This window comes from Coenobita brevimanus, chromosome 78 (genome assembly GCF_032717465.1).
Source record: "Coenobita brevimanus isolate Jiangsu-jjx chromosome 78, ASM3271746v2, whole genome shotgun sequence".
Taxonomy (NCBI): domain Eukaryota; kingdom Metazoa; phylum Arthropoda; class Malacostraca; order Decapoda; family Coenobitidae; genus Coenobita; species Coenobita brevimanus.
Window position 1 is genome coordinate 40,220,840 of NC_137031.1, and position 17,331 is coordinate 40,238,170.

The 17,331-nt window shown below is 42.2% G+C and overlaps 1 protein-coding gene across 1 annotated transcript in view; it reads right to left on the bottom strand.

The window, feature by feature from the left end:
* The window catches only part of shot (dystonin-like protein short stop), a 250,965-nt gene that overhangs the window by 83,538 nt on the left and 150,096 nt on the right, over positions 1-17,331 (bottom strand). Inside the window, exons 24-25 of the mRNA XM_080279354.1 lie at positions 10,744-10,837; positions 8,233-8,339 (exon numbers count right to left, since the gene is read on the bottom strand). Coding sequence (XP_080135480.1) covers positions 8,233-8,339; positions 10,744-10,837 — 201 coding nt within the window. The remainder of the gene's footprint in view (positions 1-8,232; positions 8,340-10,743; positions 10,838-17,331) is intronic.

The following is a 17,331-nucleotide window of genomic DNA, read 5'->3' on the forward strand; positions in this document are numbered from 1 at the left end:
ACTGCCTCCACCACAACTACACTCCACCACTGCCTCCACCACAACTACACTCCACCACTGCCTCCACCACAACTACACTCCACCACTGCCTCCACCACAACTACACTCCACCACTACCCCAACCACAACCACACTCTCCACCATAACTACTACACTCCTCACCATCAGAACTACAACTACGCTCCACCATACTGCTCCACTCTCCACCGCTACCACAATTACACATCACGAAAACAACTACACTCTCCCCCACAATGTTACTCCACTCTACACCTCCACAACTACAGCTACTCTCTCCATCACAGCATTACTCCCTCTCCAGCACCACCACGCCCACATTCACCTCATCTAGTCTCCACCACCACCATCACTACTACAAACTCCACCACTGCACTCGTCCACCCTCTCTCCCACCAACTCCAACACGTTCTCCACCATAACTTTTCCACTCTCCAACATAACTTCTTCCCTCTCCACCTTAATTGTTTCATTCTCCGCGTAGTTCTCGGTCCATTTCTTCTCCTCCTCCCATCCACGAAGCCGGTAAAGATCCTTTGTTTTTTCTGAATATCCTCTTACCTCTCCCCGTCCACAGCACTCTCGGCGTACCTCTCCTCCTCCTCCTCCTCCTACGTCAATCTACTTTCAATTTGTTACTTAATTCCATATGATCGTAAGACCAAAACTATAGAAAGTAACACAGAAAACAAAAGAACAGATGGAGTAGAGAAAACATGGGAAAAAAAAAAAAAAGTGAACCGAAGAGACAAGAGAAAAAATAAGAAAAAATGACACGCGAAGAATAAGAGGACAATGATTAAGTGAATAAAATTGAGTGTGTCTTGGGGTCGCTTTTATAGGCTATCTCTACCCTTCCATGCATACCACCTTCAGTGCTGCAACTGTCACCTCTTGCAGTCCAACTACCCATAAAAGAAAAGGGAGGAGAGGAGAGGAGGACAGAACAAACACAGGAAAATAGGACAGCATGATAATATTTGGATAACTGACGAAGGACGAAATGAACAGAGGATGTAAATATGTGAAGGAGAAACGTGAGACGAAGAGATGTAAGAGGAAGCCTTATCAATAATCTCCATCCTTCCAAGCACATCCATCTCCATGCAGCATCTGTCACAACTAACAAACCAACTACTCATAAAGGAAAAACAAACAAGAGAAAAGAAGGAACGGGAGAGGAGAGACGAAAACACGGTAGAAAAGAGCAATAAAAGATAGGATAGGAACAGAGTAAAAAAAAAAAAAAAATGAGGAAGAGGAAGGGGAGGAGGAGGAGAAATAAAATAGAATTCGCTTATTACAAGAGAATGCTAGTCACCTCCAGCCATCCAAGCCCACCATCTCAATGCAACATCTCTCAAGTTCCTATAACAAATTAAGCGGACAGCGGAGGAGAAATAGGAAGGAGAAAAAGAGAAGAAGAGAGAAGACAAATGAGAAACAGCCTAGAGCAGAGCAGAGAAGACCAAAATCAGACTTAATATATATATATATATATATATATATATATATATATATATATATATATAAGAGAAGGGAAACGAGACAAGAAAGGGAAGGGGAAGGGTACGGTAAGAGGACACCTACATAGGTCACCTTTATCCCTCCACGCCCATCCAACTCCCTCCAGCATCTACTAACAATACAGCTACTCCAACCATCAACCACTAAGTAAGGAGTTTACGAGCTTTCACTTTCATCCCGTCTAAATGTCAGTGTCAAGGTGGATAAAATGGCCGACTCTACCAACATTTATTGCCCCTACGCGTGACTCTGGCACAAAGTATTTGTGGGTGAATTATACTTACTGCGACTTATTTGTGGTGGGTGTATGTGTGTGATACACAACTGTATATGCGGGTGTGAGTGTAGGAGTGCGTGTGCATTAATGCGTAGGATTATGTGTGTGATTATGTGGCTGTACACATTTGTAGGGGTACGTGGGTATGTGAATGATCCGACCACGTCCCAATTCATGTTTATCTTATACATGACTCGGGCCGAAGTACTTTCTGGTAATCTCTAAACAATGCAATTGTGTATGTGAGGATTTCAGTAAGAGTGCTGGTACAGTAGTGGTAACATACACCTCTCATCAATATGGACGGTGGGCGTTTGTGTGTGAATGTGTCGTGTGTACCATGCCCGTTTAATCCAACAAGGGCGAGGGACTACTCTGAGATGAATAAAATCGCCGGATGTTGGTCATAGTAAAATCCTAAGAGTCGTCGCTGTTTTCCAGGGGGTTGGTTGAGACAGTTATACAGCCTTCCCGTACCATGACATCATCTGTATTCTATTTTTTCTACTTTGACAAAAGAAAAAAAAAAAAGTTAGGTCAGAAGGTATCGCCATTAATCACATTTGTAACATTTTTTTTTTTCCATTCTCGCTACCGCCAGTCGATTCCATTCAGCTTAGAAGAGTCCACTGATGATGAAAGGGTTAAGTAGTATTTACTATAAGTGGCTTAATAAATATCGGAAACGAGATCTCCAACCCCCCCCCCTCTCTCTCTCAATGCAGCGTGGATAGAGCAATACACACGAGGAGTAGCGTATAAGTAGGAACAGCCAAACCACAGTCTCATCTAACCTAATGTAAACTAAGTGAGATGATGGTAGACTGGACTGAGACGAATGGCAAATTAAGACACAACCCTGAATTAACTCCTTATTTAGCTCACTCTTGGCAAACAATCTTTTTATTTTTATTTTATTTTTCCAATCCTCTCCTTACTGTCTCGCTTTTTCTCCAGCATAACTTCATTGATATTATTCCCTCTTTTTCTATCTTGCAATTTCTCTTCTGTTTCGGATTCTCGTTTTTATCTTCCACTTTTCCGCCTTTTATTTACTGTCTCGCCTTTTCTCTGACTTATCTTCATTAAAATCTTTATTTTTTTTTATATCTCATAACTTTATTGTCACACTTTCTCCAACCTCTCTTCATTAGCTCATTTTTTCATTAACTGACATATCTTCTTTTTCTTCGTATTGTTTCATCATCTTTCCATTTCCACCTTCAACAATTCTTGGTCTCTATTATCTTTCACTTATCTTCCGTATTTACTACTCTAATGCGCTCACCGTCCCATCCTAAATACTCCACCCCCCTCTCTCATCTGTTCTCCTTCCTTTCCTGTACCCACTAACCCTTCTTGTCCATGGCCCTACCCTACTCTGCCCCTTCCCTCCCCATACCCTTACTCTTAACCGTCCCTCTCCTATCCCTTCCCTCCCTCCCTCTCACCTTTCCTACCTCCCATAACCTCTTTTTCTTAACCCTCCTTCCCCTCCTCTGCCCAAAACCCTACCTCTTCCCTATCCCTTCCTCTACCCTCACACCTTCCTCTCTATTCCTACTGCCCATAATATCTTCTCTGGCCTATTATTATCCCCCTCTACCCTGCTCTTCTCCCTCCCTCCCTCTCTACCTCCCATACCTTCTTTTATTTCCCTTAACCTACCCCCTGCTTCCATACCTCCTCCCTGTTGGTCTCTCCCTCCCTCTCGCAACCCAGCTTCTCTCCCTCCCTTCCTCCCGTAATCTCCTCTCCCCTACTCTGCCTCCCTACCTCCTTCCTGTTGGTCTCTCTCCCCTAGCCAGCTGTGTCCACAGTCTGTGCCTTAATCCTGTAACACGACCGACTACAACCGACTCGACCATTATTAGCTCACTGCCCTCCACTCTCCTCACCTCCCTCAATCCCTCTCCCCATTACTTCTCTTTCCATGTTCACCTCGCCTAATCCACTCCCCTTCCCTGCTCACCTCACCTCCCCTTCTCCTTTTCTCCCCTCCCCTTCCCTACTAACCTACCTCCCATTCTCCTTTTTCCTTCCCCTCCCAACTCCCTCTTCATCACTTCCGTCCATTCCTTCGCCCCATTTGACCCCTTCCCTTCTCATCCCCCCCCCCCCAACTCTCTTCCTCTTCTCCTTCCCTTCTCATCTCCCCCCCCCCCAACTCTCTTCCACTTCTCATCTAAGCTCACACTCCTTCCTTTGTCCTGTCATACCTTTCACCCCATCCCCTCCAACCCCTGTTCATTCACTCACCCTCATTTCTCAATTCCCCCTCCCCTCCCCATATCACCTACTCCCTTACCCCTTTTCTAACCAACCACATCTTGCTCATCCTCCTCTCCACTTGCTTCACTTCCCCTCCACGCCTCTCTCATCATCTTTCCTCTCCTCCCTCCAACCTCTCCTCTAACATGCTTAACTCCTCCACTCTCATCATTTCTCCTTGACTTCCCCCAGCCCTTCCCCCCTCACCCACTTCTCTGCTCACCTCCCTCCACCACCTGTCCTCAACGACATTCTTGCCGCCTACCCCCACTAATTTACTCTTAACTAGTCAAGGTTACTCGAGCCTGACCTTATCCTTTGTACACCTTGAGATCACCATCATCATTATCATCATCAGCACCATCACCATTATCATTATCACCATCACCATCATTATCACCACTGCCATCAACACCACTGCCATCAACACCACTGCCATCAACACCATCACCATCACCACCACCATCATCATCATCATCATCACTACCATAATCATCATATTCACAGTTTTCTACATGGCACTGGTCGCATTTTCATATTCTATTCCCATTTTCTTATTCTCTAATTTCCCTGGCCAAAAGTGTTTCTCTTCTTCCTAAATATTTTTCCCACATGCCATTTCATATTTCTATATATACTCCCTCCTTTCACATTTTTTTTCTCTTTTACTCAGCCACATTCTCTCACCATTTTGCGTTCTGACATTTCTGACAAGTTCCTTTCGCCCTCGTTGCATTATTTCCAGTTCACTATTTCCTCTCACTCTGTCCATTCGCACTTTTATTCTCTCTTTCCTAGTCTCTAGACTCTCCTTCCTCACATCAACAAAACTAAGAGTGTATGTACAATATTAACAGACCTGTTCAAAATCTCTCAATCGGGTCTCCATGAGAGAGAGAGAGAGAGAGAGAGAGAGAAATGGAAAGGACTCTTGCACGCCAGCTCTCTCGTTCTATATTTTCTTTTTTTCCTCGGCACAGTGACTAGCTTAATCTAGTGTTCTGTTCCCGCTGTGTCTTCCCTTTACATCCCTTTCAACTCGCGCCATAATCCCTCTAATGTCTCCCGATTCGTCTCTTCACCTTTTGTCACCGTTTCAAATCCTCCCTCCCCAGTTTCACACGTTTCATCCTAAGCTGTCTGGTTTTATCCCATCCTGTCACATCACTCGCTAAACGATATTTCCCCGTGGCGCTGGACGCTGGACCTCGTAAGTTCAGTGTCCATCACGCACTGTCCTGGTTTCATCGTTCTCTCTCTTACAAACTTCGCACACCCTTAACAACTCTTTTACCATCCACAACCCTATCAACTCTACACTCCCCCACTCCCGAACCGACTCCCTCCCACTCCCAACTCTTCCCTCCACACCCCTACTAACTCCCCAAACTCCCTCCACCCACAACAAGCGATGGACTGCAAAACTCATCAGTGGAGGCCTCTCGCTTCACTAGGGAAGTTAGCACGGCGGGGAAATGGACTTACTAGACTGAAAATATGGTAGTTGGTGGTGAAATATGGTGTTAGGTGTTGAAATACAGTAATATAAGCGTGTTTTAGTCTATCCACCTATGCAGAGATCTGTGACGGTGCTGGTAAGTTGGGTAAGGTCTGAACTCAACCTATTGAAATTAATGAATAGAGAAAATCCGAACATAAAGTTGCTGACGGCACTATTCTGTATATGAGAGAGAGAGAGAGAGAGAGAGAGAGAGAGAGAGAGGTAAGAATACACTCTCACATCATCACTCACCATCTAACTATAAATACCTGTGACACACACACACACACACACACACCATCCAACAACCACCCGTCCTCATGTCACACCACCTCACCACGCGCCAATATACTCGTACTGCTGTTGCACATGCATACTTGCGTGTATGCATCACACACACACACACACACACACACACACACACACACACACACACACACACACACAATCAGCTTATGCATACACACAGAAGCATCTACACAAATATCCATACAGCACACATCCCACGCTACCAGCACCACACACACACACACACACACACACACAATCAGCATATGCATACACACACAAGCTCTACACAGTTCTACATACAGCATACATCCCACGCTACAAGCACACACACACACACACACACACACACACACACACACACACACACACACAAACACACACACACACACACACAAACACACACACACACAAAATCTACATACAATACCTTACAAACACAAACGTAGACCCAAACACACCTTCCCAAACATATGGTGAATAAATAATACTGTTCGTAACTCGTACCAAATTCTTTTCCAAACCATTAAAAAAAATCTTCTGTGGTTGCCAGGAATAAATCTGAAGTGTAGCCAACAATGTCAGCGTAAAGAATGATGGGGAGGGGGGTTAGGTAGAAAAAACTAAATTCTTCCAACTCTCACTACGATAACGTGTCTTTATTTATTATTATGATCTGATGCAGTTTAGGGGAGGTCTATTGCCCTAAAGGAGCTCCCGTTCTAAAAGCTTCATCTTAAGGGGATATAACAGAAGGAATAAAATCGTCAGGAGGTAGAGCAAGACTGAAATAAATACGTCATTGGATTGAACAGGCTAACTTCTTCAGTACAATTAATTTTAATCTTAATATTACCGTCAAACGATTTTGTTCGGCTGCATCGTTGTGACATGACTCATACTTTACCACGCCGTGCCTTTCCTACGATACATGTCATCAGGTGGTAGGAATAATAATAATAATAATAAAAGCGCAATCCGAGTGAACTGGCACATTTTCCTTATTCTGTGGATATGACAAGGAGGGAGAAAAAAGAAGAGAGAGAGAGAGAGAGAGAGAGAGAGAGAGAGAGAGAGAGAGAGAGAGAGAGAGAGAGAGAGAGAGCAGTGCTGGTCGATGAAGAAAGAAAGGAAAGACGACAGAAGAGTGCGCGGATGTAATGGGTGAGGCAAGGAGCGAGAGAGCTGGAAAAGAGATAGAAAACTGAGAACAAAATGGAGAAAAGCGAAGAGAGTGGAGCAAAATATGAGAGAGAGAGAGAGAGAGAGTGGAGTGGGTGTGTGTGGAGGCAGATATGCATCGTAACACTTGCACTACACCTGTCATTATCCACATGTGTTCTCCACGTGTACACACACACACACACACACACACACACACACACACACACACACACAATCGGCTATTTTACACGTGAAATGATGAAAATAACCACCCCTTTCCTTACCATCGCGTATTTTAACCATTCAACCTTGTTCAGTAATAAAAAAATAAAAAAATGCCACTAGGAAGCAAGAAATATTAAAAGTGGATGAATGATACCCTAAGAACTCTGAACGGGGAAAAATATATATGACTGCTCAGGTATTCTTGTACATAGTGTAAAAAAAAACTAACCACCTATAAATATAACAAACTACTTCTCATGGGCAGCTAGTACGTGAACGCTAAATTAAGACTTTAAAGTGTACGGAAAAATATACTCGGGTATTTATTTGTGATGTAATATGCACTAAATCACGAGGGCTATCATGAAATACATACAAAAATACAAATACATAAAAAAGAAAATAAATAAAAGGTACAGAAATATAAATGAATAAACAAATCACAGTAAGATCTCCAATACAAGACTACAAATTAACACTGCATCCAGAAACAGGGCGACAAAGACAGCAAATCATGGAGCTACATGTATTACCGACCCGACTGGCGTAGGTGACTAGGAAGTGAAATGTCCCCTGGCAAAGCTACGTACTGACGACCCAAGTACCTCGCATCAGGATATGAATGTACTGATCTGTGCACTAATACATATCAGGTGTACATGGAATATCGACTGGCACTCAGATGACTATGCCAGTAATGTAATAAGCGTGTGGTAGTACATGCACTATTAAACGACAAAAGCTGTACACGTTCTCTTAAAAGTACTCAGGAGTGTAGATGTAATATCTACTAGTAATAAGGGGCGCACTACTGACCAACCGGTATCAAGAGGTGTAGACGTAAAATATACACAGTAACGGGTGTACAGGTATACAAGTATATGCGATAAACAGGTAAGGGGTGTTCATGAAATATCAGCTTCCAGCAATAATCGTACAAGTAATGTGAACTGGTACTTACTTTGAGTTGAGTTCCCTGAGCTTGGTTTCGATCTTCTTGGCCACCCTTGCGTTGGAGGCTGAGGAGAGCAGCGCCTCGGCCGAGTCGTTGATCTGAACCACGGACGCCTGTGTGGGCAAGAAAAAGACCACGGGGTTAAGGTGGTGGGGCTTACCAAGAGACAGTGACAGGTGAGGAAAGAATAGAACAGAGAAGAAACAAGGAAACATTAAGTAACAAGGAAACATTAAGTGACAGTTGAAGAAAGAGTAGAACAGAAAAGAAATGTGGAAAAGGTGAACAGTATCTATAGATATACCTATCTATCCCTATCTATATAAATACGGCATATAATATACTATACAAATGATATAAAGTGAAAAACAGCTGTCACCTCATCTCCGTATTAGATTTCACATATAATCATTTCATTATTCACGAAAAATTAATTTTTAATAATAATAATAATAATAGGCCTAAACGGTAAAAAGCAATAGCTCAATATGAACCGCGTCACCAGCCACAAAAACCCCCTTCCGTCACGGTGGCACTCTTGACACCGCCTTCCAAGCCTGCCGTTCATTATGCTACTGTTAATGAGTGGGTCGCCTTCGTCCCTGGCAGCTCTCCCTATCACAGGTTCTGGCTTGCAACTCAGTGACGCAAGCTTGGCAACCACCGCCAAAGAGTTCCTCTGATCTATATTAATATCGAGAGTAAGAATATCAACATGGATGATTATATTACCCAAAATAGTAAAAAAAAAAAAAAAACACTAATTTCTCTCTCTATATATATCTATAGCACGAAGCGTCGAAGAAGATACTGTCAGCAAGTATTATTACATTACCTTTGTGAAGCCAAGAAATACTTTGTCACCTTTATTACTGAATGTATGACCAAATACGATAACTTATTTGACATTGGTAAAAAAAATAATCTTAAAAGTATCGAGAGCCAGAATATGGCCACGGATGATAAATTTTCTCAAAACATCAAAATCAAAACACAACAGCACCTGACTGACGATAATAACTGTACAGTATATGCCTTAATCAGCCCTGAATAATTTACAGGTATAAATACGTTATGAATAAATAGCAGCCACATTTAACCTGCATATTTCCTTAAAAACTACAGATAATGGCCTATTAGTATTCCAAAATTTATCCGGTATTACTCATAAAACCTGGCACTGCTGTACAACGGGTCATCAAATACTTTAACTAATTTACCGGCGATGATCTGTACTTTACTACAATAAATAATACACAAGAGACAGCAACAACACTTTTAACACACCTCACTTGGACACAAATAAAACCCAATTCTCTGAGGGAATAAAAAGAAATTTTCTACACCAGCTTCCAACCTTTTTAATGGTACTTTTTATGTCCTCTGAGATATTACCTTACACCCAGTACCCCAACGTGGCAGTCCCCTTATCACTTGATCCTTCCCATAACGCCCTTTCACACCTAAGCGTCCAGATAAGGGGGACGCGATAAGATAAATGAGATGAATGGCACTAGTAAAGGTTTTATCTAGGAGGGCTAACTCTCATGAGGCGGAATTGCTATTAAAAATCCTTTAACCGCGGGATAAACTTTCCGGAATGTGGCGTTTCAAGATTTTTTTTTGTTTTTTTTTGTCAGATTGTTCAGTTTTTCAGTCATCTTTTTCATAAGGGTGAAGCGTAGTGTACATAGGAATAAAATTACAGTTGGACTGCATCGACCCACAGAATAGAGCACTGGCCCTACACCTCTGGAAGTGCTATCATGTAAAGGGTGGAATTCATGCTGTGTACGTGGCAGGAAATGACTGTTGTAGAAGTACAGCAATGAATGTGCAGGTCTAAATTAAAGATATGAAAAGGTGAGATTGTGGATATTTCTGTGGGCCAACAATAAGGAAACATACAAATAATAAACAGACATTAAGAATAAATACATTTATTTTAGGTAATTCGAGGCAAGGTGGGGGCAAGGGGCTATGGAAGAGAAACTCTGACGCTGGAGGGAGAGCTGTGTCAAGGTGCGGGGATGGGAATGGGGTAAGGCTACCACACAAAATACAAAGGAAAGTGGCACAGCAACCCTGAAGGCTGCTTACTTAAATGAGAAAACACGAAGGGTTAAACCTACTTCGATAGTAGTGGACTATTTCCTATATAAAATGGGGGAAACGGTCACTAAAAGAATTATAAAATATATATCGAGCATTATTGCACTAGGCTATATAGTTTAATCACGAATAAACAGTTTGGCGTCAGACAAGATTCGACTACCATTCACTGATGTTAGTTTAAATAATGAAAAGGGGGGGGGGTCAGGAGAAGTAATCCACCTTGTGAGGCGGGGCTGTGAGGCGGTGTGAAATAATACAACAATGTCTTTCTCGGTCCGATGGTAGGGTTGGAATGCAACGAGGTAATAATATGAACGAGATATGAAATAATTCGAGGTAAAGAGATGGTGAGGTGCAGTAATAATATGTAGAGACGTAAAAATGATAGCAATGTCAACTGACCTGGTGAGACATGATGTCGGCGTGAAGTTGGCGGTGTTCCCTCAGCTGTTCGTCCAGGCGGTCCCGGTTCAGAGACGCCGGCTTGTTCGCGTTCCTGGAGAGAGAGAAAAATCCGGATTCAGTCAAGAACGTCCGAGAACGACGTACGGTACTCCAGTACAGTAAGTCCTCGTCATAAGCCAATCTTGTTACACATTAATTTTTCCTCTAGTAAGACCACAGTAACTTTCATGAAAGTCCCCATTAAATTTCCATAGCTCCCAGTAGGGCTAATTTGACGGTTTGCTCTAATTTAAAGTATCGGCAACAATTTTATAACGAGGGCCACCTGTAATCTGAAACTAAATTAAAACCCTGAAGACTACCTATTCTAATACTATGGGGACGACGTGGAGGTGAAATGGAAGGGATGAGTGAAAGCTGTGGTGTGGCTATATATGGCAACCTCTTGGTGATATGGCAAAAGGCCTATCAAATCATTAATACACTCAAAATTTCTAATGATATGAGATCTAGCAAACAAATCCACATTTCAGATTTCACACCGATTGCTGGTGACCGTCCGACTCTCTGTCTGCCTGTCTCTCTCTCTCTCTCTCTCTCTCTCTCACACACACACACACACACACACACACACACACACACACACACACACACCTCCCGCGACACACGATATCAGCACATTTTGTTAGCACGCCAGGGGAGTCGATAAAATGGCAGGGTCAGGCAGACGAGGTGGCAAGCTCGTAGGGAAGAGAAAATGGAGGGAAGAAGGAAAAACAAAAGGGAAAAAACGGGATGGATATAACAGAAGAAAAATAAGGGGGTATAAACAGGTGACGGGAAAACGGGAGGAAAGAGAAACAAGATAGAATAGAGCAGAGATATAAACAAAGGAAGAAGTTAAAACAGAAAGGGTATGAAGCGGTAGGTGGTAAGAAAAACGAGAGAAGAGAAATGAAGAAGAGGGGAAACAAGTGAGAGAGATGTAAATAAGGGGGAAGAAAGAAGCAGGAGAGAAAGGACTAGTATATATTAAAGTAAAACCCGTCGGGAAGTGTTATTTACATTAACTCCGAGTTCACTGCCACTGGAGGAGTATGAGTTTAACCTATACCTCTGACATAAAAGAAAGACAGCACAATATAACATTTAAATGGCATAATGAGAGAGAGAGAGAGAGAGAGAGAGAGAGAGAGAGAGAGAGAGAGAGAGAGAGGAGGAGGAGGTTGGTTTAGGGTAAGATAGCAAACAGCAATTCCTTTTATAATTACTTTCCCAAGTGGGCTGCACAGAATACTCAGTAGTAACACTTATGTATATAGGCTATAAAAAAAAAAAAAAAAAAAAAAAAAAAAAAAAAAGACAGGTAGAAGTACAGGGTTACCTAAAGATTATTAGTTAAGTGTATCTGATTCTTGGCGTTAAAAAAATAGAGAAGACTTATCACTAATATATTATAATGTAGGTTGAGTAATCTGGTAGAAAAACCTTTAATGTAATGTTCTTACACCTTCCTTCAGCATCCTACGTCATCATCAGCAAAAGCCTAAATAAACTGCATCATCATCATCTCCACCCTTCCTTACCTTCACCCTCTCCCACGCTTTCACCGTCTACCTTCCTCATCCTTTCCTATCTTCTTTAATCTAACTCCACCCTTAACCTTAATCTTTCCCCTCACCTTCAACTTCATCCTGTCTTTAAGCCCATCTCTCTCTCTCTCTCTCTCTCTCTCATTATTTCATTTTTCTCGCACTATTTTTTTTTTTTCCATTTTTCATATACAATATTTACCCCGCACTCATTATTTCTCGCCTTCCCTCTTCCTCATTTACACCCACACACCCCTACCAACTCCCCTCACTCCCTCACTGTCATGAACATTCAACTTCCTCCTACCCTCACTCTTTCCCCTCTTTCCTTACTCTAATCCCATTCATGTTTTTTTCCTTCGAACCTAATTTCACCCTCTCCCCTCACTTCCTCGTTTCCTTACCCTCGCTAAATAATTCCGACTTTCTTGACCTTTCGAAATCAAACCCTCCAATTTCTTTCCACCTTTACCCTTTCTCCATATTCCCTCACCCTCTTCCCCTCTTCTCTCATTTCCATCCATACCATTCCTTATCGATGCCAACCTCTCCCCTCTCTCGAGCCCTTCATTTTCTTTTTTTAAATCAAATTTAACCTTTCCCCTTACTCCTTCACCCTCTCCTTTCACTTTCCTCATATCAACCTTCCCTCCTTATTTCCATCTTCTCTCCCTCTCGCTCACTCCTCCCTTCTCTCAACTGCTTCAACTTCTTCCTACCCTTACCATTTTCCCTGACTCCCTCACCCTCTCCTCTCATTTCCTCCCATCCTAACTTCCAATCTCTCCTCTCCCTCTTCCTCATCCCTTCCCTCTCGAAACCTGCAATTTCTACCTAACCTTACCACTCTCCCCTCACTCCCAATCCCAACACCTTCCACTTCCTCCCCTCTCGCAAGACACCCATCCTCTCCCCTCAGTGGCTTAATACAGGAAGGGGAAGGCATCTTATTACCATCTCTGCCTCCTAAACGTGCACCACGAAAGCAAAACCACAGTCTGAGCCAAGAGTCCTGTAATTCTGGGCCTGAGATACGCGATTTTAAGCACTACTTACCCTGGCGTAAAGGCTGAAATGTGGTTGGGTAATTGGGGCATGGTATAGTAGTTTATATTCAGAGCTATTATGAAAAAAGATGGGTGTTTCTTCCTTGTCGCGCGCGCGCGCGCACACACACACACACACACAGACACACACACACACACACACACACACACACACACACGCACACACACACACACACACACACACACACACACACACACTGAAAAAAATCCTCCACAATGCTAGACAATTACCACCACCCACCCACCCACATCCACACCCACACCCACACACTCGCGCGCGCCCGCAAATACAACCACTAAACCAACAAAAGCACCAATAAAACCAAACTTGGTCTCCCCCAAATAAATAAACCACACAAATTATCGCTGCACAGCACTATCACCACAAATGACTCAAAAGCAATATAACAACAGCGACAATTAAATCAAAACAGTAAAACAAAAACAATCTCGAAACTAAAACAACTATCAAGGAACAAAAATAAACAGCAACAAACGACAGCGTCAACACAAGCTATCGCACAAAATCATTTACAAAACACACACACACACACACACACACACACACACACACACACACACACACAATAACTAGCACCCAACCACGCCCCTCCCTCCCCGCACGCACACAGTACCGGTACATGCGAAAACACCCTTGCAGAATAAAACTCAAAACTACTGCCTAAACATATTTCGGAGACCACACAAACTACAAACACACACACACACACACACACACACACACACACACACACACACACACACACACAGTCAGCCACCTTATCCCGTCTAATAATAAATAATAAAAATAACTAAGATAAAACCACACCACGATTAAACATTGCTTTCTTCACCCCGGCTAGTAACAGAGAGCAAACTCGAACTCAAATTCATACCAATATAACTCAAGATCATGAAAATGAAATAAACTAATTCAAAACAATACGAGTTACATCCGCCTACCTTCCCCCAAAATAAATCAATCAAATCTCTGAAAAAATGAACGCCAATATATAAACAAAACTGAAAACTACTTTACATACCCCATATACCACGGATAAAAATATAAAAGAATATAAATGAACCAATAAACGAATAAGCATAATACCAAAAACAACTCAAGTCTCCCGCCTAATCCAGCAACTGCTAAACACACTTGTCTTTTGCCCACAGAGAGGTCGAGACAAGCGGCCAATCTGCTAATCTCAAACCTTCTCCAGAGCCCAAGATCAACACGAGCCAAGAATGATGGGATTGGTTTTAAACGAGGCGGGAATTTATTGCTCTGGTTTACTGGCATTTTCTTTTGTTTTATTTGTATTCTTTTCAACATTTTTTTTTTTTTTACGTGGATATGATAGACATGCGCTGATTGGAGGAAAATACAATAAAAACAAGTGCTTGGGCATAAAACATTAAATTAAACACACACACACACACACACACACACACACACACACAAACTATACTGGCTATCGTACATGCAAAACACACGTGTCACAACAATTCTCCCTCTCTCTCTCTCTCTCTCTCTCTCTCATCACTTAATACTTTCGCAAACTCCTCAAACCATTTCTCTTCCGCAAACTCCTCAGACGCTCTCTCTCTCTCTCTCTCATTCTTTCGTAAACTCCTTGAATCATTTCTCTTCCGTAAACTCCCCAGACTCTCTCTCTCTCTTACCTAGCAGCTTATCTGTCACCACGGCGGGCTGACAACAAGGAGAGTGAACCCATCTTGCTACGATAACCCATATCTTTCTATCTCTTCTTGATGCATGTTAGACTTGCTTTGTTTTAGGTACTACAATCACGCATCTGTTGTTCCTTTGTTACGCTGCTATTTGACAATTGCTTGCTTCTGCTATGTGCTTCCCTCTACTATGTTTCCTTTGCAATCGTACGTCTGTTATCCTTTTGTTACGATACTGTTTGGCATTGGTTACTGTTATTGCACTACTGTTTTACCTCTTTCTTTTGCGATATCTATTTGTATTTTCTTAACCGAGTTAGTTTTATTTACACACAACACCGCGACTACTTTAATTTTTCCATTAGTTGCTGGTATGCTGTTTTCAGCGAATTCTGTAATTCCACAATAACTTCTTTGCTTGTTTTTGCTATTTCGTTTGCATTCTTTTATAGATTATGTTCACAACACCGAGTTATATATATTTTTCATGCCACGTTAATCTGCATCTCTTATGTCACTACTGTTTTACTTTGTCCTTATTTTTTGTAACTTTTTCTTATCCCATTCTCTAGCAACTTTAATATTCACAATCCTTCATAATTTTCCATCCGTTATTGCGGTACTGTTTACCATCTGTTTTCGTTTTTTTCTGAATTTGTTTTTTCCCGTTCTTGCGCTATCAAACTTCTGTGCATTTTTCTTCCCACACGTTTTGCACTTATTTCAAGGCACGGTAACTTTATTCATAGACCCGTTACTCTTATTTTGCGTATTTTTTCCAGTAGTTCATGGTCCCGTTACTGTATCCCATATTATTTCATCTGTTATTTCGTTACTGTTTTAAATAATTTTCTTCGCCGTCCTATTATTTTTTGTTCCGCTCTTTCGCTATACACATTACCAGTTACTTTCATTACTCTCTCCAACAACTTAAGGCTATTGCTTTGTTGCCTTTTATTTATCACTATATCCGTATTTCTCGATCTACTGCTTTTCTCTGTGAGCATAGCCTACTCAACATTCCCCTCCATCTGGCATAATACTGTACTTTTCTGTCCTCTCTCAACTGTCGTTTTTATTATTTGATAATTGTGTTTCTAATATTTGTATATTTTCTTTCCAGTCTGCTTTCCCCTATTTACCAGTATTTGCCGTTTCCCTATGCACTTGCACTTACGGTCTCACTAGAGTATATCCTTCAAGCTTTTGTCTCCTTAACTAATATCTCTCGTTTCTTGATCAACGCTTATTCCTTACTTCATTGCCATTCAGTTCTTCACCACCAGCTGGATAAACATATGTTAGTTCCTGTCGCTTTTTTGTTGTGTTGTTTTTATGTTGTCTCTTGTTCCCCCACACACCTGACTGTCCCTTTCGCTCCCTGTAATCACGTATCAGCTATTTTTCTATAATCTTCGTAATCGTGCTTCTATTCTGATTAATTATATTCAAGATCTTGGCTCTAAGAATCCGATATGACTGTGCCACTGTAATCTTGCCTGTTTCCCCTTTTGTTATCCTGCTACCCCCGTTCTATAATCGCACCTCTTGTTCCTGATGTGTCTATAACCACGCCTTGCCGTTCCTGTGTTCCTTCCCTGTTCTGTAATAATGACTCGGCTCTATCAGTTTTATCGCGCACCAGCTTCTTTTATTACCGTAACTCAGTTGTTCTTCAACAGGGCTACTTATACCTCTGCTTTTACTAACTTTGTGTGTGTCTGTTATCCTTCTATAAGCTAAACGTGCCTTGTTAAGCCTCAATATCTGCCTCCGCCGACCGTTCATACAATTTCTCTCTTGCAAAAACACGCATCTATCCACTTAGGACGGGGGGGTGTTAGTGCCCAAGCAGTGACGATGAAAGTGTGAGACATGCAGGTGAGCTGGTGGGCCTCAGGGAACGCCCTATCATGCATATACCCAAGTGACGTGGGTGGTAATAGTCTACAAACTTTCGGCTACCACCATCACCCTCATGCCTCGTAGGGAGCCATTTTGGTGACAGAGGGAAGCCTTACTGATCACGGTGGGAGGGTGATTGGGATGGAGTTAGAATATGGGTGACGTGGGAGAAAGAAGAGCGGTAAGGAATAAAGGGAAGGTGGATGGATATAGGAGAAAGGGTGAGAGAGGGGAGAGGGTTAGAGAGGAAGGCGAGAAGGATGAGAAGGGAGAAAAGGAAAATGAATGGACAAATTCAGGGGGACGGAACGGGAACGGTGAGATAAAGT